The following is a 27,098-nucleotide window of genomic DNA, read 5'->3' as shown; positions in this document are numbered from 1 at the left end:
CACAAACACTGACAGACACAGACAGACACAGACAGAGACAGAGACACACAGTACTGTACCTCCGAGCAACATCTCTTGCAAAAGGTTATCAATCCTCGCCACGCCAAAGAGCTTAGCAAACTGTATCTGCTCAATCATCTGCCACGTGATGGACTGCAGCGCTGGAAGGGTTAGAAGAATCTCCCCGAAGCGGCCACGCGACTCATACTGACGGTCATTGATGTAGTCCTCGAGCAACAACTGAACCTGATACCGAAGCATCTTGACGCGCTCCACGTTGCGTAGCCCCCGGATGACTGTGACAACATTTAAAGGAATGTAAATACAAAGAGTACAAAGAAAAACTATAGCAACTACCCTACTTGTCCTAACGAGGCTGTCTGTGACTAGACTACCATTGCAGTTTCTAGGTGTAAGGAGCAAGAGGATATAACAAGGTAAAAAACACCATGTCATAGTATGTGATGGAGAACGCAGAATAGGAATACGAAAGAACAGAAGGAGAGTAGAAAATTTGTTTTCCTCTTGGTATTATATGTTTTGCATTATATTACTTATTTTGACCCTTTTACTTCCACCTGGTACACCTTTCCCTAATTACCAATCACTATGAGACATCTTTACTTTCTCTGGAGCCACATCTAATCTGTAAACTGCGATGAAATATTAAAGTACATTATATACTTATCAGTGCTAATTTTCTTGTAGATAGAGACTTCATTCATTGCTTCTAGTGATGCTAATTGTTTTGCGTAGCAGGGAAAGGGTAATCATATGAATTGTTTATGTTAAATGTTAGCTTAAGATCATTTAGACTTTGAATTGATTTACAAAAGAATCCCGTAAGATAGCGTGGATTTTTCTAAGGTCGCTATAATCTTTATTTCATACGATATAAGATTTAAAAGATTACACAGAATTATAGAAGGAGGCACGGGATGTAACTCGAGGGGGTGTGGCCTCGCTTTCCCGGTGTGTGGAGTGTGTTGTGGTCTCAGTCCTACCCGAAGATCGGTCTATGACCTCTGAGCTCGCTCCGTAATGGGGAAGATTGCCTGGGTGACCAGGAGGAAACCGAGGTGAATTACACACACACACACACACACACACACACACACACACACACACACACACACACACACACACACACACACACCTGGGTCGAAAAAAACGATGGCTTTGATACAGGCATATTCGTGTTCATCAAGCTGGACTGCTCGAAGAGGCTTGATTAGCTCATCCAAGATGCGCTGACCGATGCGACTGATCTCCATCTCTGCTCAGAAGGAAAAATGTAATTAGAATAAAGCAAATAAATACATGAAATAAATGAGTAAGTAAATCAATCAGGAAAGGAAAGAGTAAGAGGAAGAAAATAGAATATTAATGATAATGATGATGATGATAGTAATTATGATAATAATAATAATAATGATAATAATAATAATAATGATAATAATAGTAATGATAATAATAATAATAATAATAATAATAATAATAATAATAATAATAATAATAATAATAATAATAATAATAATAATAATAATAATAATAATAATAATAATAATAATGATGATGATGATGATGATGATGATGATGATGAGAAGAAGAAGAAGAAGAAGAAGAAGAAGAAGAAGAAGAAGAAGAAAAAGAAAAAGATGAAGAATTATATGATAATAATAATAATAATGATATTGATAATAATAATAATAATAATAATAATAATAATAATAATAATAATAATAATGATGATGATGATAGTAGTAATAATAATAATAATAATAATAATAATAATAATAATAACAATAACAATAATAACGATGATAATGATATAGTAATAATGCAAAGGAATACAAAGGAAAGCACAGACAGCAACAGCCTTACTAAGCCTAACGAGGCCGTCTGTGTGCCTATTCTACCACTACAGATTGTATGAGTTAGACGCTGAAGGACAAGAGGTTCAAGGAAAGGAAAAAAAGAGGGCACAGAGAGAGAGAAAGTCAGATGTGATAGAAAAGGTTGAAAGTGAAATTACACTGTCTAGTACAATAAATATTTATGTAGGCGCAAAGTGCGTCATTTGAGAGATTGATGCGAGGTGATTGCCCAACCTTTGTTTAAAAGTTTCTATTGAATTACTATGGACAACATGTGCTGGGAGAGAATTCCAGACATTTATAAATTATTAATGAAATAATGTTTATCCTCATCTGTTTTGAAACGCTTACCTATAATTTCATGACATTTATTTTTAGTGGTGTTGGTACTATCAGTGATGAGATAGTTGCCTGTAATTATGTTATCAAAGCCCCAAAACATTTTAAACAGTTCAATTAAGTCTCCTCGCATTCGCTGTTTCACTATACCAAACAAGTTGAGTTCCCTCAAGCGTTCCTCATAAGTTTTGTTCCGCAGTCGTGGTATCAACTTGATGACTCTTCTTTGCATTTTTTTCAGCTTGTCCATATATTTCCTGAATTGAGGTGATTAGAACTCGATACAGTATTTGTGTTGAGATAGGACGAGAGCATCAAATAATGCGAGAATTGCCCTTCTGATTTGAATTCAAAAGTCTTACCAATAAACATAACCAATTTGTTTCCTGCTTTAACTAACACCAGTAACGTTTACTTCCTTTGAGGTCTGAGGTAATTATAACGTCCAAGTCTTTTTCTTCATTAATCTTGTGAAGTTTGGAACCGTTCATTGAATAATCAGTATGATCATTATTACAACCATTGTGCAACACTACATTTATCTACGTTGAAGCTCATCTGCCATTTGTCTGACTAAGTGGCTAAGCGGTCAAGATCAGATTGCAATAGTCTCTTGTCCTCTGACGTGACTACTTTATTCATTTTTTAAGTATCATCAGCGAACTTAGATACTTTACAAGTGAGGGTCTCATCGATATTATCAACGTAAATATTGAAAAGAACAGCGTATAGCACAGATCCCTGTGGTACACCGCGTAACTTAAGACTTTTCATCAGTTTGAAAATTTACCATTTAAAAGAACGGGTTGCTTTCTCTTAGAGAGCCAGTCTTTAAGCAATTTGAGAAGTTTTTCATCTCTACCATGTGATTTCAATTTACCTAGTACCAGCTTATGCGGAACTTTGTCAAGGCCTTTTGAAAATCTAGATACACTACACTACATCTAGTGCCTTTGTTTTGTCGTACATGGTACAAACATCATTAAAGAAGTCAAGCAGATTAGTCAGATAAGAACGTTTCTTTCGAAAGCCGTGCTGTGAGTCGTTGATTAAATCATTTCCTTCTAGAAAATTGACTAGATTATTGCGAATTACTGTTTCCATTAATTTACATACTACAGATGTGAGGCTGATGGGTTTGTAGTTACTTGGAAGTGATTTGTTACGTTTCTTATATATGGGGGTAACGTTAGCTAACTTGCAAACTCTGGGAACCTTATCCCAGTTAATTGATTTAGTGAAAAGCAACGAAAGGAGCTTACAAACCTGAAATTTTGTTTCTCTCAAGACGCGTGGTGTAATACTGTACATTCTAGGCCAGGGGTTTCGTCCGTTTTCATTTTATCAATTACTTTAATTATTTCGTCTCATTGAAAATCGCAGACACTTAAGGGGATTATGTTGTGAAACATAGGGGGGGGGGTTCGGGGATTATGTGAATGTTTTCTTCTGTAAAGACGGGAGCAAAATAATCATTTTGTGTGTCCGCGATCTGAATTTCTTCGGTGGCAAGATTACCGTCATCTAAATAAATTTTGTTAATGTTAGATGTAATGACTTTTTAATTCTGAACATGACTGTAAAATTCCTTAGGATTGGATTTAGTAAAACTTGCAGTATACACTTCTAGGTTTTTTTTTTTTTTTTTTTTTTGCTCTGTTTAATGAGCTACTTTCATTCGTGCCGAAGTCTGTCACATTTAAGTTTATCACCCTCGTTTTGAGATGTCAAATATTTATGGTAGGCACGATTTTTCTGCAATAGTTGTGACTCAATTTAGTTTGTCTACCATTTAGATTTGTTCCTTTTGCATGGACGTATTTTACGCATTGGTATTCATGACGTCGCAGAGTTTTCTAAATTGTACTTAGATTTGGCCCATGATTCTTCAATGTTATTTTCACCTAGTTCAGCGTTCCAATCTGTGGAAGCAATAACTGACCTGAGTCTCTGATATTCTCCTTCCTCGTATTTGAAACTTTTTCGTTACTAACATTGTCTTTATATGCTTTAAGCAACATGTTCAAAAACCCACACGAGTTGACAACATATTAGATCTACGTAGCTCTTTCAACAAACGATGACTTAATATCTAACGTTAATAGTGGCCCTGAATTTAGTACCAGCGACCACAAGATTGTCTCCTTAAACATCAACCTTACCTTTCCCCATGAGTTAACAGGTAAGTTGAAGTCTCCACTGATGACTGTATCAAAAGTTTTACTTATTTCAGTAATTTGATATTGTACATTCTTGTCAAAGGAAATATTTTGAACCTGAGACCTATAAATAAGACCTATAACAGTTTTCTTGGACGTACTCTTAAATGTAAGAAGACTGAATATATATTGTTTATTTTATCGGTTTAAGTATGGCTGGCTGAAGGCTGCCTTTCACATAGAGCAATACACTGCATCCTGTTCTGTCTTGTCTCTCGTATCTGAACATTTCGTAATCTGGCAAGTTGTATTCTGCAAGAAAGACTGTTCGCAGAGTTTAGCCAAGACTCGGTAATACCAAAGCTGTCAGGGTTTCTAGATCTGAAAATTTATTTTCAAGGCTGTGAGAGTTGATTAGACAAGCTTTTACAATGATACACAGAGAGGTTAGGTCGCGCGAGGAGTCAACGAAGAGTCTGTGGCTACAGTCATGATCTTGCTGGTCGTTTTTTATATCTGAAATTAGAAACTTTACTACTGAGGAGCCTGACAAGTTGTGCTGCTCCAATTCCATTTTGGTGTAAACCATCCGGTTGAAATACAGAAGATTTGTTACAGAAGTCATTCCAGAAATTCACAAAATCTACTCCTTCCTCAGCGCAGAGAGAACTGAAACGGCTGTTAGTGCAGCAGTTTCTGTTGCAAAGGACAGTCAGTGCTCTGGTCCGGGGAGGACGCCTGAAACAATAATATTATTGTATTTAGTTTTGTACCGCTGTACTTTTCCATGAGCTCTTCGGATCTGGCATTTTCAACATCTTTTGTACCTGCACGGATAACAAGGTGTGTATTATTGTTAGATCCACAGATTGTCTCGTCACATGTTACTGTGATGTATAGACGCTTGCATAACTTACGAGCCCTGCCACGGAACTCAGAGAGCTGACCTCTGACTATCGATTCCATTATCAGTCTCGTCTTTTCCGTATCTTCCTCCTCTTCAGCTAGGATCAAGTATCTGTTTTGGGTTGAGATGGTTAAAAAACTTCTTTACATTAGTGGTGGTGGCACGAATCCTAACAAAAGTGAATGGCGTTTCTGCAAGCACAGCATGGGCAGGAATGGCAGCGAGATGTCTGTGATGGATGGTAGGAACAGTATATGTGAAGGTGCAAACTCCAAACTCTAGTTAGTGTTTCAAGCTGCTGCGCAACACTCCCTATATTGCTTACTTTCACTTCTCGTAAGTCTCTCCATCTTACTCTGTAGGTGAAACAACCTGCAGGTAGAACAATATTGAGGGTACTGTATATATTGAAATATTGAGGAGCAAACCCACCACGGCCGGCTTCTCATTGTCATAACATAACATAACATAAATAATAGGATAACAAAGGGCCACCAGGGCCCATCTAGGTTATCCTGTATCAGTCGCACAGCGACCTCGTCATCAGTACTTAAAGATACACTTACAAGTACACAATACATTATATACTAATTCTAAATATTTGGCCCATTAACAGGGCTAAGTCCTGCAGCGAATTCCTCTACAATCTGTGATCCCCATACATGGGGATCATGTCTTGTTTAACTATAGTAAATTTCTTATAAAAACTATCATGCAGCGCTATACATAATTATAAATCTAATAAATTTAAGTGCTTATCTAATCTGTTTTTAAACATTGTCAAACTAGTGCTATTTACAACCGTCTCTGGCAATGCATTCCAGAAGTCTACCACCCTATGACTAAAGAAATATTTTCTTATATCTAACCTGCAGCCTTGCTTTCTAATCTTCCTGCCATGATTTCTAGTCCTATTTCCCTCCTCTAAGGTAAAGAAAGATCTCACATCTATGTAGTTTGTATCTGAGAACATTTTAAATAACTCTATCATATCCCTCTTATACATCTCCTCTCAAATGAAAACATGTTTAATTCCTTTAATCTATCTCTATACTCCAGGCGCTTTAATGCTGGTATCATCCTAGTTGCTCTTCTCTGAACTGCTTCTAACATGTTGATATCCTGCCTATAATGGGGTGACCAGGCCTGTATGCAATACTCTAAATGGGGCCTAACATAGGAATTATATAAGCTACGCACCACTTCCTTACTTTTATAACTAACATTTCTATTTATAAAACCCAGGATCCTATTTGCCCTATTTCTTGCTTCTAAACATTGCTTTGAAAATTTCATAGTCCTGTCTATCACTACTCCTAAATCCTTTCCTTCCTCTACTGCCTCTAGCCAACATCCCTCCATCTCATAGTTAAAGTTTGTGTTGTCTTTACCTAAATGCATAACCTGACACTTTTTAGAATTAAACTCCATCTGCCACCTGTCTGCCCATGCTATCAGCCTGTCCAGGTCTCGTTGTATTCTGTAATTGTCCTTTTCACCCTGTACTGCACATGCTATCTTAGTATCATCTGCAAACTTTGATACTTTGCTACTAATTCCTATATCTAAATCGTTAATGTACACCAAGAAAAGAAGAGGTCCTAGCACTGATCCTTGGGGTACCCCACTAACCACTTCCTTCCACTCAGACATTGCCCCATTTAATACTACTCTCTGTTTCCTATCAGAAAGCCATTCACTAATCCAATCAACTAACCTACCCCCTATCCCATGTAATCTCAATTTGTACACTAGCCTCCTATGCGGTACCTTATCAAACGCCTTGCTAAAATCTAGATATATAACATCTATGCTATTTCCATAATCTAACTCCTTGGTAATATATTCTAAGATATCGAGCAAATTTGTAAGACAGGACCTCCCTGATCTAAAGCCATGTTGGGTATCTCTAATTAATCTATTTTCATCTAAATGCTCCCAAATACTACCCTTAATGATTTTCTCTAGTATCTTACATACTATACTAGTTAAACTGATCGGTCTATAATTACTCACATCATCCTTCCTACCTTTTTGTCTGACAAGAGAAGGCATGATTCTTTTTTTTTATGAAGGAGAAAAGGGGAAAAAAATTAAAAAAGCCCACTGGGTTGAAAAATCCTTTAAAGATCATAAGAGTTATCCAGAATTGATGAGGAAATGTCTTGAAACATCCCTCTTAAAAGAATTCAAGGCGTAGGAAGACGGAGATACAGAAGCAGGCAGGGAGTTCCAGAGTTTACTAGTGAAAGGTATGAATGATTGAGAATACTGGTTAATTCTTGCATTAGAAAGCTGGGCAGAATAGGGATAAGAGGAAGAAGAAACCCTTGTGCAGCAAGGCCACAGGAAGAGGGGAAGCATGCAGTTAGCAAGATCATTAGAGCAGTTAGCATGAAAATAGCTATAGAAGATAGAAAGAGATGCAACATTTCGGCGGTGAGAAAAAGGCTGAAGACATTCAGCCTTCAATTATTAACACTCCTACATCCTTCACCTTTCCCTTATCTTCATCACTTTCACGTCTACATCACCACCACCTCTACATCATCTTCCTTTCATCATTATTATCATCTCTACATCATCTTCTCCTTCTACATCATCTTTTTCCCCTCATTTTCATTACTCTTATCTGTACATCCTTATTTTTTCCTCTTTTCTTCTCTCCCTTCTACACTCTCATCACTTCTCTTATTAATATTACCACAAGAGAGAGAGAGAGAGAGAGAGAGAGGCTTATCCTACTAATAATGTTAAGACGATTTTCTCTTCCCTAAAATTTTATCACCATTAATTTGATTCTTAGTTCTTTTTTCTATTTTTTGATAAGGTAGGAACTCAAAGGAACATGAAAGAAGAACAAACAGCAGCAGAGATGAAAAGCTTTTCATTCTACTCTATCTAATTAAGCTGTATGAGTGGAACCCCCAAACATGCGAAGAATACTCCATAAAAGGACGAAAATGGCCCTTGTATAGAGTTAACAGTTGGTGGGGCTAGAAAAATTGGAGGAGACGCTGCAGAACGCCAAACTTCAAAGAAGCTGTTTTAGAAACAGATGAGATATCAAGTTTCCAGTTAAGATTGTGAGTAAAACACAGACCGAGGATATTCAGTGTGGAAGAGGGGGACAGTTGAGTGTCATTGAAGAAGAGAGGATTGTTGTCTGGCAGGTTGTGTCGAGTTGATAGATGGAGGAATACAGTTTTTGAGGCATTGAACACTACTAAGTTTTCTCTGCCCCAATAAGAAACATCAGAAAGATCAGAAGTCAAGCGTTATGTGGCGTCCCTACGTGATCTGTTGACTTCCTGAAGGGTTGGTTGTTTCTTATAGGAAGTGGAAAGATGTAAGATGGTATCATAAGCGTAGGATTGGATAGGGCAAGAAGTTTGGTTGAGAAGATAATTGATGAATAACAGAAAGAGAGTGGGTGACAGGACTTAACCCTGAAGAACTCCACTGTTAATAGATTTAGGAGAACAGTGGCAGTCTACCACAGCTGCAATAGAACGGTCGGAAAGGAAACTTGAGATAAAGTTCCAGAGAGAAGTTACAGAGAGAAGGATAGAAACCGTAGGAGGGCAGTTTTGATATCAGAGCTTTGTGCCAGACTCTATCAAAAGATTTTCCTGTCTAGCGCGACAGCAAAAGTTTCACCGAAATCTCTAAATGAGGATTACCAGGAATCAGTAAGAACGCCATATCACACGTAGAGCTACCTTGACGGAAGCCTTACTGGCAATCAGATAGAAGATTGTGAAGTGACAGATGTTTAAGAATCTTCCTATTGGGGATAAATTCAAAGACTTTAGACAAGCAAGAGATTAAAGCTTTAGAACGGTAGTTTGAAGAATTAAAACGATCCTTTTAAGGAACACGCTGAATGTAGGCAAACTTTCATCAAGAAGGAAAGGTAAAAGTAGATAGGCACAGTTGAAAAAGGTTGACCAGGCAAGGTGCAAACACGGAAAAAGTTTATGAGAACAATAGGAGGAACCCAATCAGGTCCATAACCCTTCCAAAGGCTTAAGCCAGCAAGGGCATGGAAAACATCATTACAAAGAACTTTGATGGAAGTCATGAAATTTAAGCCAGCGAAGGCATGGAAAATATCGTTACAAAGAACTTTGATTTTAGTCATGAAATAGTCGGAGGGAGGAGAAGAGGGAGGGACAAGCCCAGAATCATACAAGGTTGAGTTTTTAGCAAGGGTTTGAGAGAAGAGTTCAGCTTTAGAGACATGTGTGATGGCAGTGATGACATCAGAATGAAATAAAAGAGGAAAAGATGAAGAAGTAAAGTTATTAAAGATATTTTAGCCAGATACCAGAAATCTCAAGGAGAGCTAGAATTTGAAAGATTTTGACATTTTCTATCTTTAAAGGAGTGTTTGGCAAGTTAAAGAACAGACTTGGCATGATTCCAGGCAGAAATATAAAGTGCATGGGATTCAGGAGATGGAAGGTGCAAGTACCTTTTCTGGGCAACCTCTCTATCATATATAGCACGAGAACAGGCTGTGTTAATCCAGTCAGCAATGCGGTCAAGATCGGGGAACGGAACCAGCACTCAATCTCACCTTCAGCCATGCCTGACACACCCCTGCAACCCTTGTGAGGCGCGTCCAGTGGCACCTGTCTCCAAGTGTTCTCCACCGACTCTAGAGACTATCAGACGCACATCCAGAGAGACCAAGATACTGAAAATTCCTTATGCAATATGAGAGAAAGATGGAAAAATAATGAGAACCAGTTATTATGAAGGATAGGAAAGAAAGGATTGCCATTAGCAGGGGAGAGTCGGGTGGCTCACATCAACAACTTGTTCTCAGGGAGGTTTAAATAGTGAAGAGACCGCCACACTTTTCTAAAAGGCAGAACCCAGCTAACTAGGGCATGGTCCAGCTAACTAAGACCTTTGAACTCCAACCATTGTCCTGTAGAGGGATCCTCTGCCTGCACTCCAATCCACCATTGGTGCTGCCCACTGGCTTCACCGTAACCCTGGCCCGGGGAACTTACAAGGTTAGCATCTTGTTCGGGGAAATCCTGAGACTGTTATGGTATGAATTGTATATAATGATTTTTCATGTTTCTACACAGTCGTGAGAGCGAGGCTAATGTGTGAGAGAAGTTCCTTTAAATGCATATTCCTTTTTAACCTTTGCATACACTTCCAAGGAGATCATGCTGAAGTCAGTGTCCATTCTCACAGGTTCAGTGTGGGAATATCTGGTTGCTGGATGATATATATGTAATTATAACTTGTATAATAGCATAGACATACATTTAGTACTGACATATATTTTACTTCTTTCATTTATAATAAAGTAATACTTTAACTGTTGTAAACAATGCATTTGTAATTGTTCTTAAATGTACGAGTCGGTCACCGGTGTCAGTAACTTTTGCTGACAAAGACAATCGTGACAAAATGTTGGGTTAGTTGGAGTCTAGTGATCTCACGAGCTGGCAGTTATGCTCCTCGGTGATTGCCAGGGAACGGTGGACTTGTGTGTGTGTGTGTATGTGTATGCAGGCTATCTTAGTGTAGTGTAAATAATTGTACACTTAATATAGTGATAAACAAAGCTGTGTTTATGTTAACAAGCCTGGGAAAACAGTGCGAGAGAGTTCCTTGACTCATGACACTTGAACCTCGTGACCGCTCATCTACAAACATAACATTGACCATCTGCATGTTAGTCACAGATAGTGTCTCCCTGTGAGGTACCAGTTCCTATCGAAACTACCTCATAGAAACATACTAATAATATATTAATTAAAAATTGTGTCTGCTCCACATATATAACACAATTTAAACTTAATAAACTAAGGCAATAAACTATGCATTTATTGTTACCCTTCCTGACGCTGCATTGTGGGTAAGGGGTACGTGATCAATACTGAAAGACTTCGAGGGGTACCTAACATTAAAAAGTTGAGAACCCCTGGTCTAAAAGAAAGAAAAGAGCCAAGTCCTAAGGGCGAGCTCTTGTTTTGACAGCATCCCCATACAAGGCAGAGTATTTTTTTTTTCTTTACGTTATGGCCTTTAGCGCTTGTAGGCATACTTGAAGAGTATATGTGGGAAGCGCTGTTAAGCTTCCGCCCATTAGTGGCGCAGGCAATTTTATTTATAGTGGTACCCATACTATGCCCAGTATTACCACCCAAGAGCATCTTTGGTGTAACCACCTAGAACCATGGTATCATGGTGACATGTAGGTAACTTTAAACCACTCGACAAATGGCATAGCTCCAAAGCGGTATGTGGTGGGATTCGAACCTACTCGTGGACGTCTGCCTGATCCCACGCTCACCATTTTATCCATTAATCCACCGCCTCCCTTGAGGTAGCAATTCAAAAAAAAAAAAGGAAAAGACCTTGGTCTAGCACAAAAGAGACAAGAGAGAGAAGACAAGAAGAAAAGAAAACTAGCAGTGACAGCATCAAACAAATACCCTAACAAAAAAGATGACAAAACAGATAAAACGAAACCAAGATAAAGCTGAATCATCCTGGGTTCATCACAGAGGTAGTGACAGTGAAGATGGAGTCTCAACTAAGTGTTTGTACTGCAGTGACACATTTGGTAATTCTGTGAAGGAAGGGTGGGTTTGTTGTGCTAATTGCAAAAGCTGGGCTCACGAGCAATGTGCAGACACAGATGATGATGATTTTGAGGAAGAGGTTTTTGTGTGTAATTTATGTCATTAAGTTGTGCAGGGATAAATGATGATGAGGAGGATTATTTTATCTGTGTTTGGTGCCAATAAGGATATGTTTCTTCATGTTCAGTTGCGGAGCAAGATGGACTCCGGGGGTCCGTCTTATCCCATCGTTTTGTTTTTGGCCCGTCAAAAAGTAGAAGTGGTTCGGTCGGCGAAGCTGCGCAGCGTCACAGTGGACGACTAGTTGACATGGAAGCAGCATGTCCCCAATACAGTGAGGTCGGCGGCTTACAGACTTCACATGCTGCGCATACTTAAGTCATTGGGCACACCAGCAGATGAGTTAAGGGAGTTATACCTCACCTTTATTCTGCCCAGACTTATGCATGCCTCACCAGTGTGGCCCTCCTCCCTCACCTCCACTCAACAGCAACAACTGGAGGATGTGCAGGATCATCATTGGCCCTGCCTACACTAATTACAATCACGCCCTAACCACCCTGAGCCTCCCCAGACTGTCTACCAAACATTGAGAGGCCCTGGTATAACTGGGCAAGGGCCTGTTGTGTCACTCTCTGCTTCGCCACCTTCCCTCTGATGCTCCTCGCACAGTCCACGCCACATGTCACAACAATGTGGTTATGCCCATAAGAGCCCCTCGAAACGACCGTTACCAACACAGTGCGATCCACATCATGGCGTGAGTCATAACCCAATTGGCTAATATACTACTTTTAAGCCTCCCTCCAATCCCCATATGTATATTTTGAGTATGCATGTACTGCAATTCCTAATAAACCGTATATTATGTTTTTTTTTTACACATAGACACACATACCCACACACACACACACAAACACAAACACACACACACGCGTATTGTAGTGGTTAGCATGCTCGACTCACAATCGAGATGGCTGGGTTCGAGTCCCGGAGGCGGCGAGGCAAATGGGCAAGCCTCTTTAATGCGTAGCCCTTTTCACCTAGCAGTACATAGGTACGGGATGTAACTCGAGGGGTTGTGGCCTCGCTTTCCCGGTGTGTGGAGCGTGTTGTGGTCTCAGTCGTACCCGAAGATCGGTCTATGAGCTCTGAGCACGCTCCGTAATGGGGAAGACTGGCTGGATGACCAGCAGACGACCGACGTGAATTACACACACACACACACACACACACACACACACACACACACACACACACACACACACACACACACACACACACACACACACACACACACATAGACACTCATATACACCTACCTGAGGAGTTCCTAAGGATGACGCAGTCGTTTCCCAACAGAATCATGTCCTGTAGCCGCATGGAGCGCCATGCGGCCCCCAGCAGCAGGTGCTCCCCGGCGTGGGCACGCAAAAGGGCGACCTGGAGGAGAAGGAATGGTGACTAATATGTCAGTGTGATTAGCATCGTTTCAAGATGACACTTACTTCAATTAATTTGTTACAATATTTATTCATTCCATCTATTTACTGCAACACTTGTTTATTTCAATTTATTCTCTTCGATGTTTATTTACTTCCATTTTTAATACAACACTTATTTATTTTTATTTATTTGCCTCAAAATTTATTCACTTCAAGTTATTTACTTGTATTTATTTTTACTACCACACTAATCTAGTTCAGTTTATTTACTCCAACCCTTATTTACTTTAATGTTTTTACTACAACACTAGTCTACTCCAATATTTTGCTACAACACTTATTTCCTTCATTGTATTTACAACATCACTTGTTTACTTCAATTTAATTACTGCAATATTTACTGCAGTATATTAAATCCAACCCTTATTCATTCTAGCCTGACTGAGAAGAAACAAGGAACAGGTAGCGATTATTGATATATTGATATTATTGATATAATATACTTTAACACACTTATTTACTTCTTTACCAATTATTAGTCTTGCTGAACCACTTTCTTTCGCTTCATCATCTCTTTTAAACATCTTTTCCTGCCAGTGTCTTTCGTTTTCTTCAGTCTGCACTTCTGTTTTTAACTTACTTTCCTCATTTTTATTTACTTTCTTATATCATAATCATACAAACATTCATCAATTTCATATGCCACTCTTCCCACACTCTTCTTCCTCTGTGTGTGTGTGTGTGTGTGTGTGTGTGTGTGTGTGTGTGTGTGTTTACCTAGTTTTACCTAGTTGTAGATTTACAGGGCCTAAGCTTTATGTTCGTGTGGCCCTGTCTCCATATCTACACTTATCCAATCTTACTTTAAAAGTATGCACACTCGTTGCAGACAGTACTTCTTCATTCAAACTGTTCCACGTCTCAATACATCTTTGCGGGAAACTATACTTTTTAATATCTCTTACACATCTTCCCTTCCTCAGCTTCTTACTATGCGATCTTGTGCTTCGACTGGCATATTCTTCTCTCAGGATCAGATACTCATTGTCCACTTGGTCCATTCCGTTTATCAATTTATAAACTTGTATGAGATCCCCTCTCTCCCTTCTCTGCTCCAATGTTGGAAGATCCATAGCCTTTAGTCTCTCCTCATATGTCATCCCTTCAAGTTCTGGGACCATTCTTGTAGCCATTTTTTGTAGTCTCTCCAGCTTCCTTATGTGTTTCTTTTGTGAGGGGTCCACACTACTCCTGCATATTCCAATCTGGGTCTTATTATAGTACTTATCAGTTTCTTCATCATTTCTTTGTCCATGTAGTGAAATGCTATTCCAATATTCCTTAGCAAATTGTATGTCTCTCTGAAAATTCTATCAATATGGCTTGCCGGTTGATTATTTTCTTCCATCGTCACTCCCAAATCCTTTTCCTTTTTTACTTTCTCCAGTTCTACTCCATCTCCCATCTTATAGATTCCCACTGGTCGTCTTTCACTCTTTCCCATTTCCATGACATGGCTTTTGTCCACATTGAATTCCATTCCACTTTTTTACTCCATTCCCAGATCTTATCTAGGCCTACTTGCAGTATTTCACAATCCTCTTTTTGCTTTATAACTCTGCACAGTTTCGCATCGTCCAAAACAGATTTATGTAGCTCTTCACTCCTTCTGGCATGTCATTTATATAAATGAGAAAAAGTATTGGCGCCAATACTGACCCCTGTGGCACTCCGCTTTCTACTGCTCTCCACTTGGACTTCATATCTTTGACTACCGTCCTTATTTCTCTCCCCCTCAAATAATTTTCCATCCATCTCAATGTGTTTCCTTTTAAACCACCCTTCTCCTCTAATTTCCACAGTAACCTTGCATGTGGCACTTTATCAAATGCCTTTTTTAAATCCAAGTAAATACAATCAACCCATCCCTCTCTCTCTTGTACCCTATCAACTATTCTAGAGTAGAAACTCAGTAAATTTGTTACACACGACCGACCTTTTCTAAAGCCAAATTGGCTATTTGATAGTAATTTGTTGTCTTCAAGGAACTCGATCCATTGTTTCTTTATTACTCTTTCACACATCTTACATATTACACTAGTTACTAATACTGGTCTGTAATTTAGAGGTTCTTCCTTCCTTCCGCTCTTATATATGGGAACCACCTCAGCTCTTTTCCATTCCACTGGTACTGTTCCATTTTCTATTGAGCGTGTGTATGTGTGTGTGTGTGTGTGTGTGTGTGTGTGTGTGTGTGTGTGTGTGTGTGTGTGTGTGTGTGTGTGTGTGTGTGTGTGTGTGTGTGTGTGTGTGTGTGTGTGTGTGTAATTCACCTCGGTCGCCTCCTGGTCACCCAGCCAGTCTTCCCCATTACGGAGCGAGCTCAGAGCTCATAAACCGATCTTCGGGTAGGACTGAGACCACAACACACAACACACCGGGAAAGCGAGGCCACAACCCTTCGAGTTACATCCCGTACCTATTTTTACTGCTAGGTTAACAGGGGCCACATATTAAGAGGCTTGCCCATTTGCCTCGCCGTTTACCGGGACTCGAACCCGGCCCTCTCGATTGTGAGTCGAGCGTGTGTGTGTGTGTGTATTGTTATGGACAGAGAGAGGTAATACATAGGTGGATACGTTTTATAGGGGAACTGCCACACATATTCAAAAGCTTATGTTCTATCTTACCTGGTCATCAAGAGGGAGATCACAGAAGGCAGGGATATACTTGGCCCATTCGACCAGGATAAGGAGCTGCTGCTTCATGCTGTCACACACGTCCATTACTCCTGCCACCTTCTTGCTCATCACGTTCACCTCCTCCACGGCTGGAGAACTATTGGAAAAACAAGTTAAAAGCTGCGCATTTTTCGTATTATGTTGGATGATGTTAGATGGGGCAAGAAAGAAAACAAAACAAAGGCCCAATAAGTTGTCAGTCACTAGAAAAATCAAATGGATAATTTAAGTCATAAAGAGAATGAGAGGTTTGAATTTTGCCATCCGATGCTTACTTTTTTTCTTCTTGATTCTGCATTTTGACTTTTAAAACAAATGATATAATTATATTGACTCATACGTAAGATGATAATGATAATAATAATAATAACAAAAATTACGTACAATAAAGATAATAATAATAATAAGAAGAAGAAGAAATAATAATAATAATAATGATGATGATGATAACAATGATAATAATAATATTAATAATGATGATAATAACAATAATAACATTAATAATAATAATAATAATAATAATGATAATGATAATGAAAATAATAATGACAAAAATAATTATAACATTAATAATAATAATAATAAAATAATAATAATAATAATAATAATAATAATAATAATAATAATAATAATAATAATAATAATAATAATAATAATAATAATAATAATAATAATAATAATAATAATAATAATAATAATAATAATAATAATAATAACAACAACAGCAACAATAATAATAATAATAATAATAATAATAATAATAATAATAATAATAATAATAATAATAATAACAACCACAACAATAACAATAATAATAATAATAATAATAATAATAAGAAGAAGAAGAAGAAGAAGAAGAAGAATCAATAATAATAATAATAATAATAATAATAAAAATAATAATAGTAATAATGATAAAAATAATAACAATAATAATAATGAAAAAAGAAAATACTAATAAAAACGATCATAACAATAACAATAAGAAGAAGAACAAGAAGAAGAAGAAGAAGAATGTTAATGATATTAATAATAATAATAATAATAATAATAATAATAATAATAATAATAATAATAATAATAATAATAATAATAATAATAATTTTAATAATTAGGAGCAGTAGTAGTAGCAGTAGTAGTAGTAGTAGTAGTAGTAGTAGTAGTAGTAGTAGTAGTAGTAGTAGTAGTATTGTTATTACAATCACCACCACCACCACTGCTGCTGCTGCTACTACTACTACTACTACTACTACTGCTGCTACTGTTACTACTACTGCTGCTGCTGCTGCTACTGCTACTGCTGCTGCTGCTATTGCTACTGCTGCTGCACTAGCACCACCACCTTGCACCACAACCTGTTAATAACCACCACCACTGCTGCTGCTGCTGCTGCTGCTGCTGTTACTGCTGCTGCTGCTGCTGCTGCTGCTGCTGCCACCACCACCTGCTGCTGCTGCTGCTGCTGCTGCTGCTGCTGCTGCTGCTGCTGCTGCTGCACCACTGCTGCTGCTTACTGCTGCTGCTGCTGCTGCTAATACTGCTGCTGCTGCTCAATCTTATACTAAAACTAATACTTCTAGTACTACTACTAATAATAATAATACCTCTACCACTATTATCATTACAATTACTGTTACTATTACTATGACAACTATTAGTACTACTACTACTATTACTATTATTACTTTTACTTCTGTTACTACTACTACTACTACTACTACTACTACTACTACTACTACTACTACTACTGTACTACTGCTGGTTACTACTACTACTACTACTACTACTACTACTACTACTACTACTACTACTACTACTACTACTACTACTACTACTACTACTACTACTACTATTGATACTGCCGTTACAACTACTGTTACTATTACTACTACTACTACTAGTATATCGATTACAACAATATCAATTGCTACTATTAGTAATACTAATACTAATACTACAACTTCTATTACTAGACCTGTCTGGAGAGGTGCTCGGCGCTCAGGATGATGGCCAGTGTGATGCCTCCAGCGGTGTTTGTCTCGTCATAGCAGGGCCGTCTAGTACTGATCCTGTCCCTCTCATTTTGCACGGCTGGGGAAATATATGGGATCAAACACTAATAACTGGATGAGAAATACATAAGAATATAATTTTGCAGAGAGAGGAATAAAGGGAAACGCTTTGACGAATGAACAAAAGTACTTTACATAAGAGTGGTATTGGCCAAAGGCCATAAACATTAAATAAATAAAGAACCACTGAAGAACCAAAAGGATGAATCGTATTTTAAAAAGTGTCTTGAAAATTCAAGTCACAGGAGGAGGAAATACAGATGCAGGCAAGGAGTTTCAGAGTTTTATTAGTGAAAAGGATGAAAGATCGTGAATAATGGTTTGCTCTTATATTGAGTATATAAGAAAAAAATATATGGGTTAATGTAAGTAGAAAATACATGAAGCAATACTTAAAGACAGAAAAATAGAAAGGATTGCGTAGAAAAGCATTTGATACAAAGAAAAGCAAAAGTTAAAAGGAATATATATGAATAAGAGTATAATAGTAAGAAAGAGATGAGAAATACACCTGGTTTTGTTTCAGAAAAAAAAATCCATATTCCAAGCAGACTATGATATAATTACACTTCGCTAACTATAGTACTGGGGAAAAAACACGAGAGAGAGAGAGAGAGAGAGAGAGAGAGAGAGAAACATCTGGAGCGGATACAAAGATAATGGAAAGATTATTACACTTATTATCTCTCTCTCTCTCTCTCTCTCTCTCTCTCTCTCTCTCTCTCTCTCTCTCTCTCTCTCTCTCTCTCTCTCACCTTCCTTCTTCATTCCAGATCGGATACACTTCCGGAGTCTACAATATCGGCATTGATTCCTCTTGTCTCTGTCCACTGTGCAGCTCCTGTTGAACCTGGAGAGAGAGAGAGAGAGAGAGAGAGAGAGAGAGAGAGAGAGAGATAGGGGAGGGAGGGTGGGAGGCGATTATAAAGTCTGTTTTTCTTTTGTACATTTTTTTTATTTCTCAGTTTAGTTGTAACTGTAGTAGTAATAATAATAGTAGTAGTAGTAGTAGTAGTAGTAGTAGTAGTAGTAGTAGTAGTAGTAGTAGTAGTAGTAGTAGTAGTAGTAGTAGTAGTAGTAGTAGTAGTAGTAGAAGTAGTAGTAGTAATAGCAATAGTAGTAGTAGTTGTTGCTTATATTGTTGTTTCTGTTTTTGTTGTTGTTGTTGTTGTTGTTGTTGTAGAAGTATACTATAGTAGTGGAAGAAAAGTAAAAGTATGTTAAGATTGGTATGTTCAGCTCTCTCTCTCTCTCTCTCTCTCTCTCTCTCTCTCTCTCTCTCTCTCTCTCTCTCTTACCTGCAGTTGTATGTGTGATTTTTTCTGACGGAGCGGCGGAAGAACCCTTTGCAGCCGTCACAGGAGTGCGCCCCGTAGTGCTTCCCTGTGGCTCGGTCCCCACAAATAGTACAAGCCAGGCTACTTCCTCCTCCTGTTCCTCCTCCTGCTGCTGGTGCCCCTTCTACTCCTCCTCCCCCACCTCCTCCTGCTCCTCCTGCTCCTCCTAGTAGTATCTCCCCGCCGCCTGCTATGGTGACGCCCACGTTGCATAAAGGTGAAGTTCCTGCCGTTTTTTTTTTTTTTTTTTTTTGTAAAAAGAAAAATGATAGAAGGCGGTAATTCTGAGAGAAGATGTTAATTGTTTATGACTACTTGTGACTATGTATGTTGTTTATAGCGGCTCTTTTTTGTTTTTTTTATTTTCCTATTTAGAAATATTAAAATGGATACGTGGAAAATATACATGAATTTCTATCTTATTTCAAAACTTTTTAAACTATTACTGCCATCTATTTCAATCAGAAAGAGCAAGCACCAATATACACCATTTTTTTCTCTCTCTCTCTCTCTTCTGCTCCTCCAGTTAAAAGCCACCAAGCCATGTCATCCAAATGATAAGGGAAAGCAGGAAAAAAAAAAAAAAAGGGGGGGAGACCCAGACAGTGAGGAAGTGCACGAGACTTTGAAGGAAGTTTAAGGGAGAGTCCCTCTCGCATATCTCTCTTCAGTGGAGAGTAAAGCCAGTTGGCGAGGCTTATATCTTGTGGGCGGAGCTTTGCATGTCAATCCAAAACATTAGAGAGAGTAGAAAATAAATCCTCGATAAAAAGTCTTTATATTTGTCTTAATTCCTCCCTATATCGGGTAATGTCATTATTGATATGACTGAACGGATGCAGAATGAATTGCACTTGCATATGTAAGAGAAGAAAAACAGCCAAGTTTTTTTTTTTCCTTTATTCTATACAATATGAAAACTAAATATTTAATAATGCTTTCTTGACAAAACATTATCTACAAATTGTGCTCGTTCATCGCCTACACTGAGTATCTACTTAACCTTTCATCTTTGACACCGATATAACCTTCTATATAGAGCCTCTATGATTTAACATAAATAAGTAAAAGAAGAGGTACTTTGAGAAAAGAAGAAAGACCCACATATGTATATAAGTAGAGACAAATTATATCAAATTATTCATGTTACATTATCATTTATATCAGTACTATAGCGAGAAAGAAAACATTAAAATGTTCAAACACCAATCATTGATGTATAGATTATAGTGTCATAAGAGGTGGACTGATCAGTGACTGAAACAAAGACACTGCTACCACAGGCACAACATTTCAAGCTTTTCAACAAACACAAACAACAGATCCCAGACATAAAATCACAAACTGTTTGCGTAAAATGCTAGTATGCCACAATAGCCAATAGGGCTACAGTACCAAGTGGGTAATGAAAAAAATATAAAAACTTCTTGGTAACAGCCTTTTAAGTGAATATATCATATATCATAAAACATCATAAAAAGATCATTATTTTTTCTCTATATTTTCTTTAGATCTAAGGCAAACAATGCAACCATTATGATCCATTTACATGCCTGCAACAGCGAGCGTATCTCAATTATTTTTTTGTTTTTATTGTCCTTGTTCTATTTCCCTTGTACATAAAAAAAAAAAAACATAACGTTCCTAATACGGGATTCTATAGATTTATCTCCTGTGTTTTTTATAGAATATACATAATGACAATTTTCTAGGGCAATATTTGGGTAAGCTGGGCGATATATTTTTTGCAGTGAATGATTGACAGATGGTGGTGATAACCATGGAATAAATTAAATTGGTCAGGGAATTTGAGGGGCCTATGACTGCCTCACCGCCCAGTTCAAGGCACCCTTACTCCAACACTATTTTTGCTGAAATTCTCAAGGTATTAAGAATCTAATATGTAAATATTATTTTATAAAGCCACAAGCAACTGTACATTCTATTAATCTGATTACTATTCACTTGTGAATATTGTAGCAGAGGAGTTTATAAAATACAAACGCGCTAAGATTTATCACATCATTTATCATTACTAATATTTAATAGTAAATGTTCACGAGTTACAGTTGAAATTCTTGAAAAAAAAACTCGTTATACGATCTCCTGCGTCTTTGGGAGCGCTCGTAATTATCTAATCTAGTTTTCCAGCATTTCATGAGATGATTGGCTATGAAAACTCTACACTTCACCGGTGAAATGATATCTTTCAATGGTCACTACTCTCGAGGCAGCCATAGGCTGAACAAGCAAGCACAATGGGAAAACGTTGAGGTGGGTGAGTTTTGGGCTTATCGGTACCTGAGAACGTTTTGCATTGGCTTCCGGCGTTGGGGTGGAGCTTACCGGCTTCACTTCACTGACGTCATATCCTCTCCCATTTTCCTTCTTTCAAGCAAGAATCAAAATGTTGAGAGAAAAGCTACGCTGAAGTCAACAGAAATCTTTCTCTTACCTTGTTGATGAAGAACTGCTGAATTTGGCACAATAACGGAGTGCATGTTGGGAGGAGCTGGTGAGAGGTGGCTTGGCACTCCTTCCCCCCGAGCCGCTCCTTGGCAGTGGGTGGGGAGGGGGGAGGTGCTCGTAGGGGTGGTGACGTTGGAGGAGGCGTGATAGTCATGTGGGGAGTGATTAAGTATTATGTGTCTCCCTACACCACCACTACCACCACCACCACCACCACTGCCCATGTCGACGTCTGAATGGGTGAAGCTCATGTGTGTGTGTGTGTGTGTGTGTGTGTGTGTGTGTGTGTGTGTGTGTGTGTGTGTGTGTGTGTGTGTGTGTTATTTCTTATCTATTGATTTTTTTCTTAATTCGTATCTATAGTTTTCTTTTTTTTTCTAGCCTTCTTTTTTCTCCTCCTCTTCTTCCTCCTCCTCCTCTTCTTTTCCGCTCTCACTGTGCTGAAGAAACAAACAAATCACCAGTCACAACACATCACACCAGCTGTTATCTCCCTCCTTAGCTTTGGTGCGGTATTTGTGTCTATAAGTGTGTGTGGATGACGGTTGGCAGGGTAGGGAGGCAGTAGGAAAACAAGAGAGAGAGAAAAAAAAACGGAATAGAAACAAGAAAACAAGCAGAGGAAGATAACAATCACAGTATGAGAGAGAGAGAGAGAGAGAGAGAGAGAGATTCGAATGTCTAACAGTTTAGTAATCTCTCTCTCTCTCTCTCTCTCTCTCTCTCTCTCTCTCTCTGTATAGTGTCAAGACAAGACAAATGGAAAGATATCAGGCTATTATATGATTACTACTACTACTACTACTACTACTACTACAACTACTACTACTACTACTACTACTACTACCACTACTACTATTGTTATTACTGCCATAATTATTATTATTATTATTATTATTATTATTATTATTATTATTATTATTATTATTATTATCAAATGGAAAGATGTAAAGCTATTATATGATTACTACTACTACTACTACTACTACTACTACTACTACTACTACTACTACTACTACTACTACTACTACTACTACTACTACTACTACCATTACTATTATTATTATTATTACTATTATTATTATTATTATTATCATTATTACTATTATTATTATTATTATCATTATTATCATTATCATTTTATCACTATTATTATTGTTTAGTAGTAGTAGTAGTAGTAGTAGTAGTAGTAGTGATAGTAGTAGTAGTATAGTAGTAGTAGTGGTGGTAGTAGAAGTACTACTAGTAGTAGTACTACTAGTAAAACAGACACACATATATATGCATACACACACACACACACACACACACACACACACACACACACAGAGAGAGAGAGAGAGAGAGAGAGACGCCGTATTTTCTTTTTTTTATGTTATGGCCAATAGCTCCTGTAGGCATATATGAAGAGTATAATTATGTGGGAAGCGCTGTTAAGCTTCCACCCATTAGTGGTGCAGGCAATTTTATTTATCTTGCTATCGTAATTCTGAAAGAAAATAAAAATCAGGGAGAAATAGAGGACGGATAATCAGAGACATTTAATCTAATCAAAATAATTCAAGATAAAACTCATAATATTCCACACCCACCTGTGAACGTCAAGAGAGAGAGAGAGAGAGAGAGAGAGAGAGAGAGAGAGAGAGAGAGACGTTAGCACACAATGGATGCTGTGCGTGTTGTGATTCCAAGCTTCGGCAAGTTAGGAACCTCGAACGTGAAGTCACATCTGCTTCCACACTGTAGTAGTAGTAGTAGTAGTAGTAGTAGTAGTAGTAGTAGTAATAATAATAATAATAATAATAATAATAATAATAATAATAATAATAATAATAATAATAATAATAATAATAATAATAATAATAATAATAATAATAATAATAATAAAAGTAGGTAGAAAGACAAAAGAGATTTTTATTTTTGCATTTCTCTCCCTTCCTACCATGACCACCGTTACCATTACCAACACCATCATCAAATGGGCAAGCCTCTTAATGTGTGGCCTCTGTTCACCTAGCAGTAAATAGGTACGGGATGTAACTCGAGGGGTTGTGGCCTCGCTTTCCCGGTGTGTGTTGTGTGTTGATGTGGTCTCAGTCCTACCCGAAGATCGGTCTATGAGCTCTGAGCTCGCTCCGTAATGGGAAAGACTGGCTGGGTGACCAGCAGGCGAACTGAGTTGAATTACACCATCATCCACTCCACCGAAAACAACGTCAATGAAAACCACACGTGTCTGCACCAGAAACCATCAATAGTTTTTTGACAGACAACAAACAGGAAGGCCTTTGGAACAGATGGTCACCTTGAGAAAGATATACAGCAGGCAGGACAGAGAGAGAGAGTGATATGGTGATGATAACAATTTTCCTATTGTTGTAATACAACTATTGTTGTATTACAACAATAGGAAAATGTCAGCGTTTGAATCCTCTACTGCTTTCATTTACCTTGTGCGTTCACTCCTCCATTGTTATATATTTTATCAAGTTTAACGCAATTCACGCTTATCATGTATTTCTACTACTACTATTACTACTACTACTACTATTACTACTACTACTACTACTAATAATAATAATAATAATACTACTACTACTACTACTACTACTACTACTACTACTACTACTACTACTACTACTACTGCTGCTGCTGCTGCTGCTGCTGCTGCTGCTACTGCTACTACTACAACTACTTCTGCTACTACTGTATTGTTGTTATCGTCGTCATTAGTACCTTCATCATGAATAGTATTTCAAAAACAACAATCCTATTTAGCTACTCTTCGCATTCACATTTTGCAGTAGGCTTTTTATATGCGGGAAAAAATCACTAAATGGAACCGGCCTGACTTCTATACACAAGTTGGCGTACACTTGTAAGGAAAAGGAAAATAAACATATGTGTACCTATAGATAGGTAGTATGCACGTGTATTGTAAGAGGAACAGACAAGTGTTTACAAAGGCCTACCTACACGTGTACAGGTAGAAGGAATAATCAAGTACACACACACACACACACACACACACACACACACACACACACACACACACACACACACAACAAACAAACATACATTCAAAGACACAAGTGTTGAAAATATCATCACTAGCTTTTCCTTTCTTTTATTCTTTTTTGTACCAATAAATTACTTATTATTATCTCTATTTCCTTTACTTGCTTTTTCATTTATCTATTTTTGAATAATTATCTTATTCACTTATCTTTTCTTAGACTCATTGTTTTATATTGCAAGATAATATTTGTGAGTTTGAGAGAAATACAATTAGATCTAGCAATGAAGTAGTAGTAGTAGTAGTAGTAGTAACAGTAGTAGTAGTAGTAGTAGTAGTAGTAGTAGTAAGTAGTAGTAGTAGTAGTAGTAGTAGTAGTAGTAGTAGTAGTAGTAGTAGTAGTAGTAGTAGTAGTAATACACATTGATAATAATGATAATAATAATAACAATAATAACAATAATAATAATAATAATAATAATAATAATAATAATAGTAATAGTTATTATTATTATTATTGTTATTATTATTATTATTATTATTATTATTATTATAATAATAATAATAATAATAATATAATAATAATAATAATAATAATAATAATAATAATAATAATAATAATAATAATAATAATAATAATAATAATAATAATAATAATAATAATAATAATAATAATAATATTATAATATTATTATTATTATTATTATTATTATTATTATTATTATTATTATTATTATTATTATTATTATTATTATTATTATTATTATTATTATTATTATTATTATTATTATTATTATTATTATTATTATTATTATTATTATTATCATTATTATTATTATTCTTAATATAATTATGATAATAGTAATAAAGATGATGATAATGATACAGTAATAATAATGATAATAATCATTATTATTATTATCATTATTATTATTATTGTTATTATAATTATGATAATAATAATAATGATGATGATAATAATATAATAATAAGAGCAGTAGTAGTAGTAGTAGTAGTAGTAGTAGTAGTAGTAGTAGTAGTAGTAGTAGCAATAGTAGCAGTAGTAGTAATGCTGTTGTTGTTGTTGGTGGTGGTGGTAGTGATGGTGGTGGTTGTGGTAATGATGATGGTGTAATTGCTGCCGGTGTTGTTATTGTTGTCATAGTCATTATTATCACCATTATCATCATTATCACTAATATCATCATCACTACTATAAACAGGAGGAAGAGACAGGAGGAGCGTGGAGACAAGTGTTATCGCAGGCTCCAAATACTCCATCTCCTTATCTACCCACTGATAACTTGATTCCCCCTCCCCTTTCCCCAACCCATCACCCCCCCTCCAAGAAGACATGCCGCAGGGCCCTCCTCTTTAGCTCCTCAAGTGATATGTTTGTTACTATGTCACTCGAGGCTCATTATTACACTCATCTCTGTTTCCTGTCGTGTTAACCCATTATGATGGCAACATATTCATCCCTAGACATGTTTTTTTTTTTTTTTTCTCTCTCTCTTTTCTTTTCCGTGACGACTTAAATTCGAAATACTTTTCTTTTCTTTTTTATTTGTTTTCCTTGAGCTGCAGTCTCTTAAACAGTTCTGTGATATATAATAGACTTATCTCTTTTTTTATTTTCCTTTTTTCTTTTTTGGTCTCCATACAATTTTTTTTTTTTTTCTACAGTGCCCTGAGTTTCATCGAAAAAGATGACAACGGCAGTATTTCTAGTGATAATTTTTCATGTCAGTTTAATATAATTAATGTTGTATAGTCAAATCGGGTACTATTTTTAAATGATTTGCCTTTTCTTCTTTTTTCTTTATCAATATAGCACATTTTACTTTTGTTTTCATTTATTGTATTATTGTAACTGTTCTCTCTTATTATTATTGTTTTTAAGGTTTAAATATACTTATTTCTGTCACATGTTACTATTGCTAGATTCTTAGCCAATTTTATTTTTTTTTTTTCTCAGCACAATATAGGTTCGTTTTCTTTGTCCTATTATTGCAACTATGGTTCTTTTCTAGATTTGAACACCATTTTCATATATCTAATGTTGTGCAATTAAACACCGGGTGTCTGGCGAGAAAGTATTTTCAAATGGTACATTATG

At 36.9% G+C, this 27,098-nt stretch overlaps 1 protein-coding gene across 2 annotated transcripts in view; it reads right to left on the bottom strand.

The window, feature by feature from the left end:
- LOC123511913 (transcription factor HNF-4 homolog) overlaps window positions 1-22,291 on the bottom strand; it is a 31,283-nt gene extending 8,992 nt beyond the window's left edge. For both annotated transcript variants that reach the window (XM_045267991.1, XM_045267992.1), the window contains exons 1-8: window positions 21,950-22,291; window positions 19,456-19,720; window positions 18,913-19,007; window positions 18,058-18,176; window positions 16,035-16,181; window positions 13,222-13,342; window positions 1,157-1,276; window positions 60-296 (exon numbers count right to left, since the gene is read on the bottom strand). In XM_045267991.1, coding sequence (XP_045123926.1) covers window positions 60-296; window positions 1,157-1,276; window positions 13,222-13,342; window positions 16,035-16,181; window positions 18,058-18,176; window positions 18,913-19,007; window positions 19,456-19,720; window positions 21,950-22,214 — 1,369 coding nt within the window. In that variant the 5' untranslated portion in view covers window positions 22,215-22,291. The remainder of the gene's footprint in view (window positions 1-59; window positions 297-1,156; window positions 1,277-13,221; window positions 13,343-16,034; window positions 16,182-18,057; window positions 18,177-18,912; window positions 19,008-19,455; window positions 19,721-21,949) is intronic.
- Window positions 22,292-27,098: the final 4,807 nt, after the last annotated feature.

The sequence above is a fragment of the Portunus trituberculatus genome, chromosome 32, assembly GCF_017591435.1.
Source record: "Portunus trituberculatus isolate SZX2019 chromosome 32, ASM1759143v1, whole genome shotgun sequence".
NCBI classification, from domain to species: domain Eukaryota; kingdom Metazoa; phylum Arthropoda; class Malacostraca; order Decapoda; family Portunidae; genus Portunus; species Portunus trituberculatus.
This window is presented reverse-complemented; position numbering and strand designations above follow the sequence as displayed.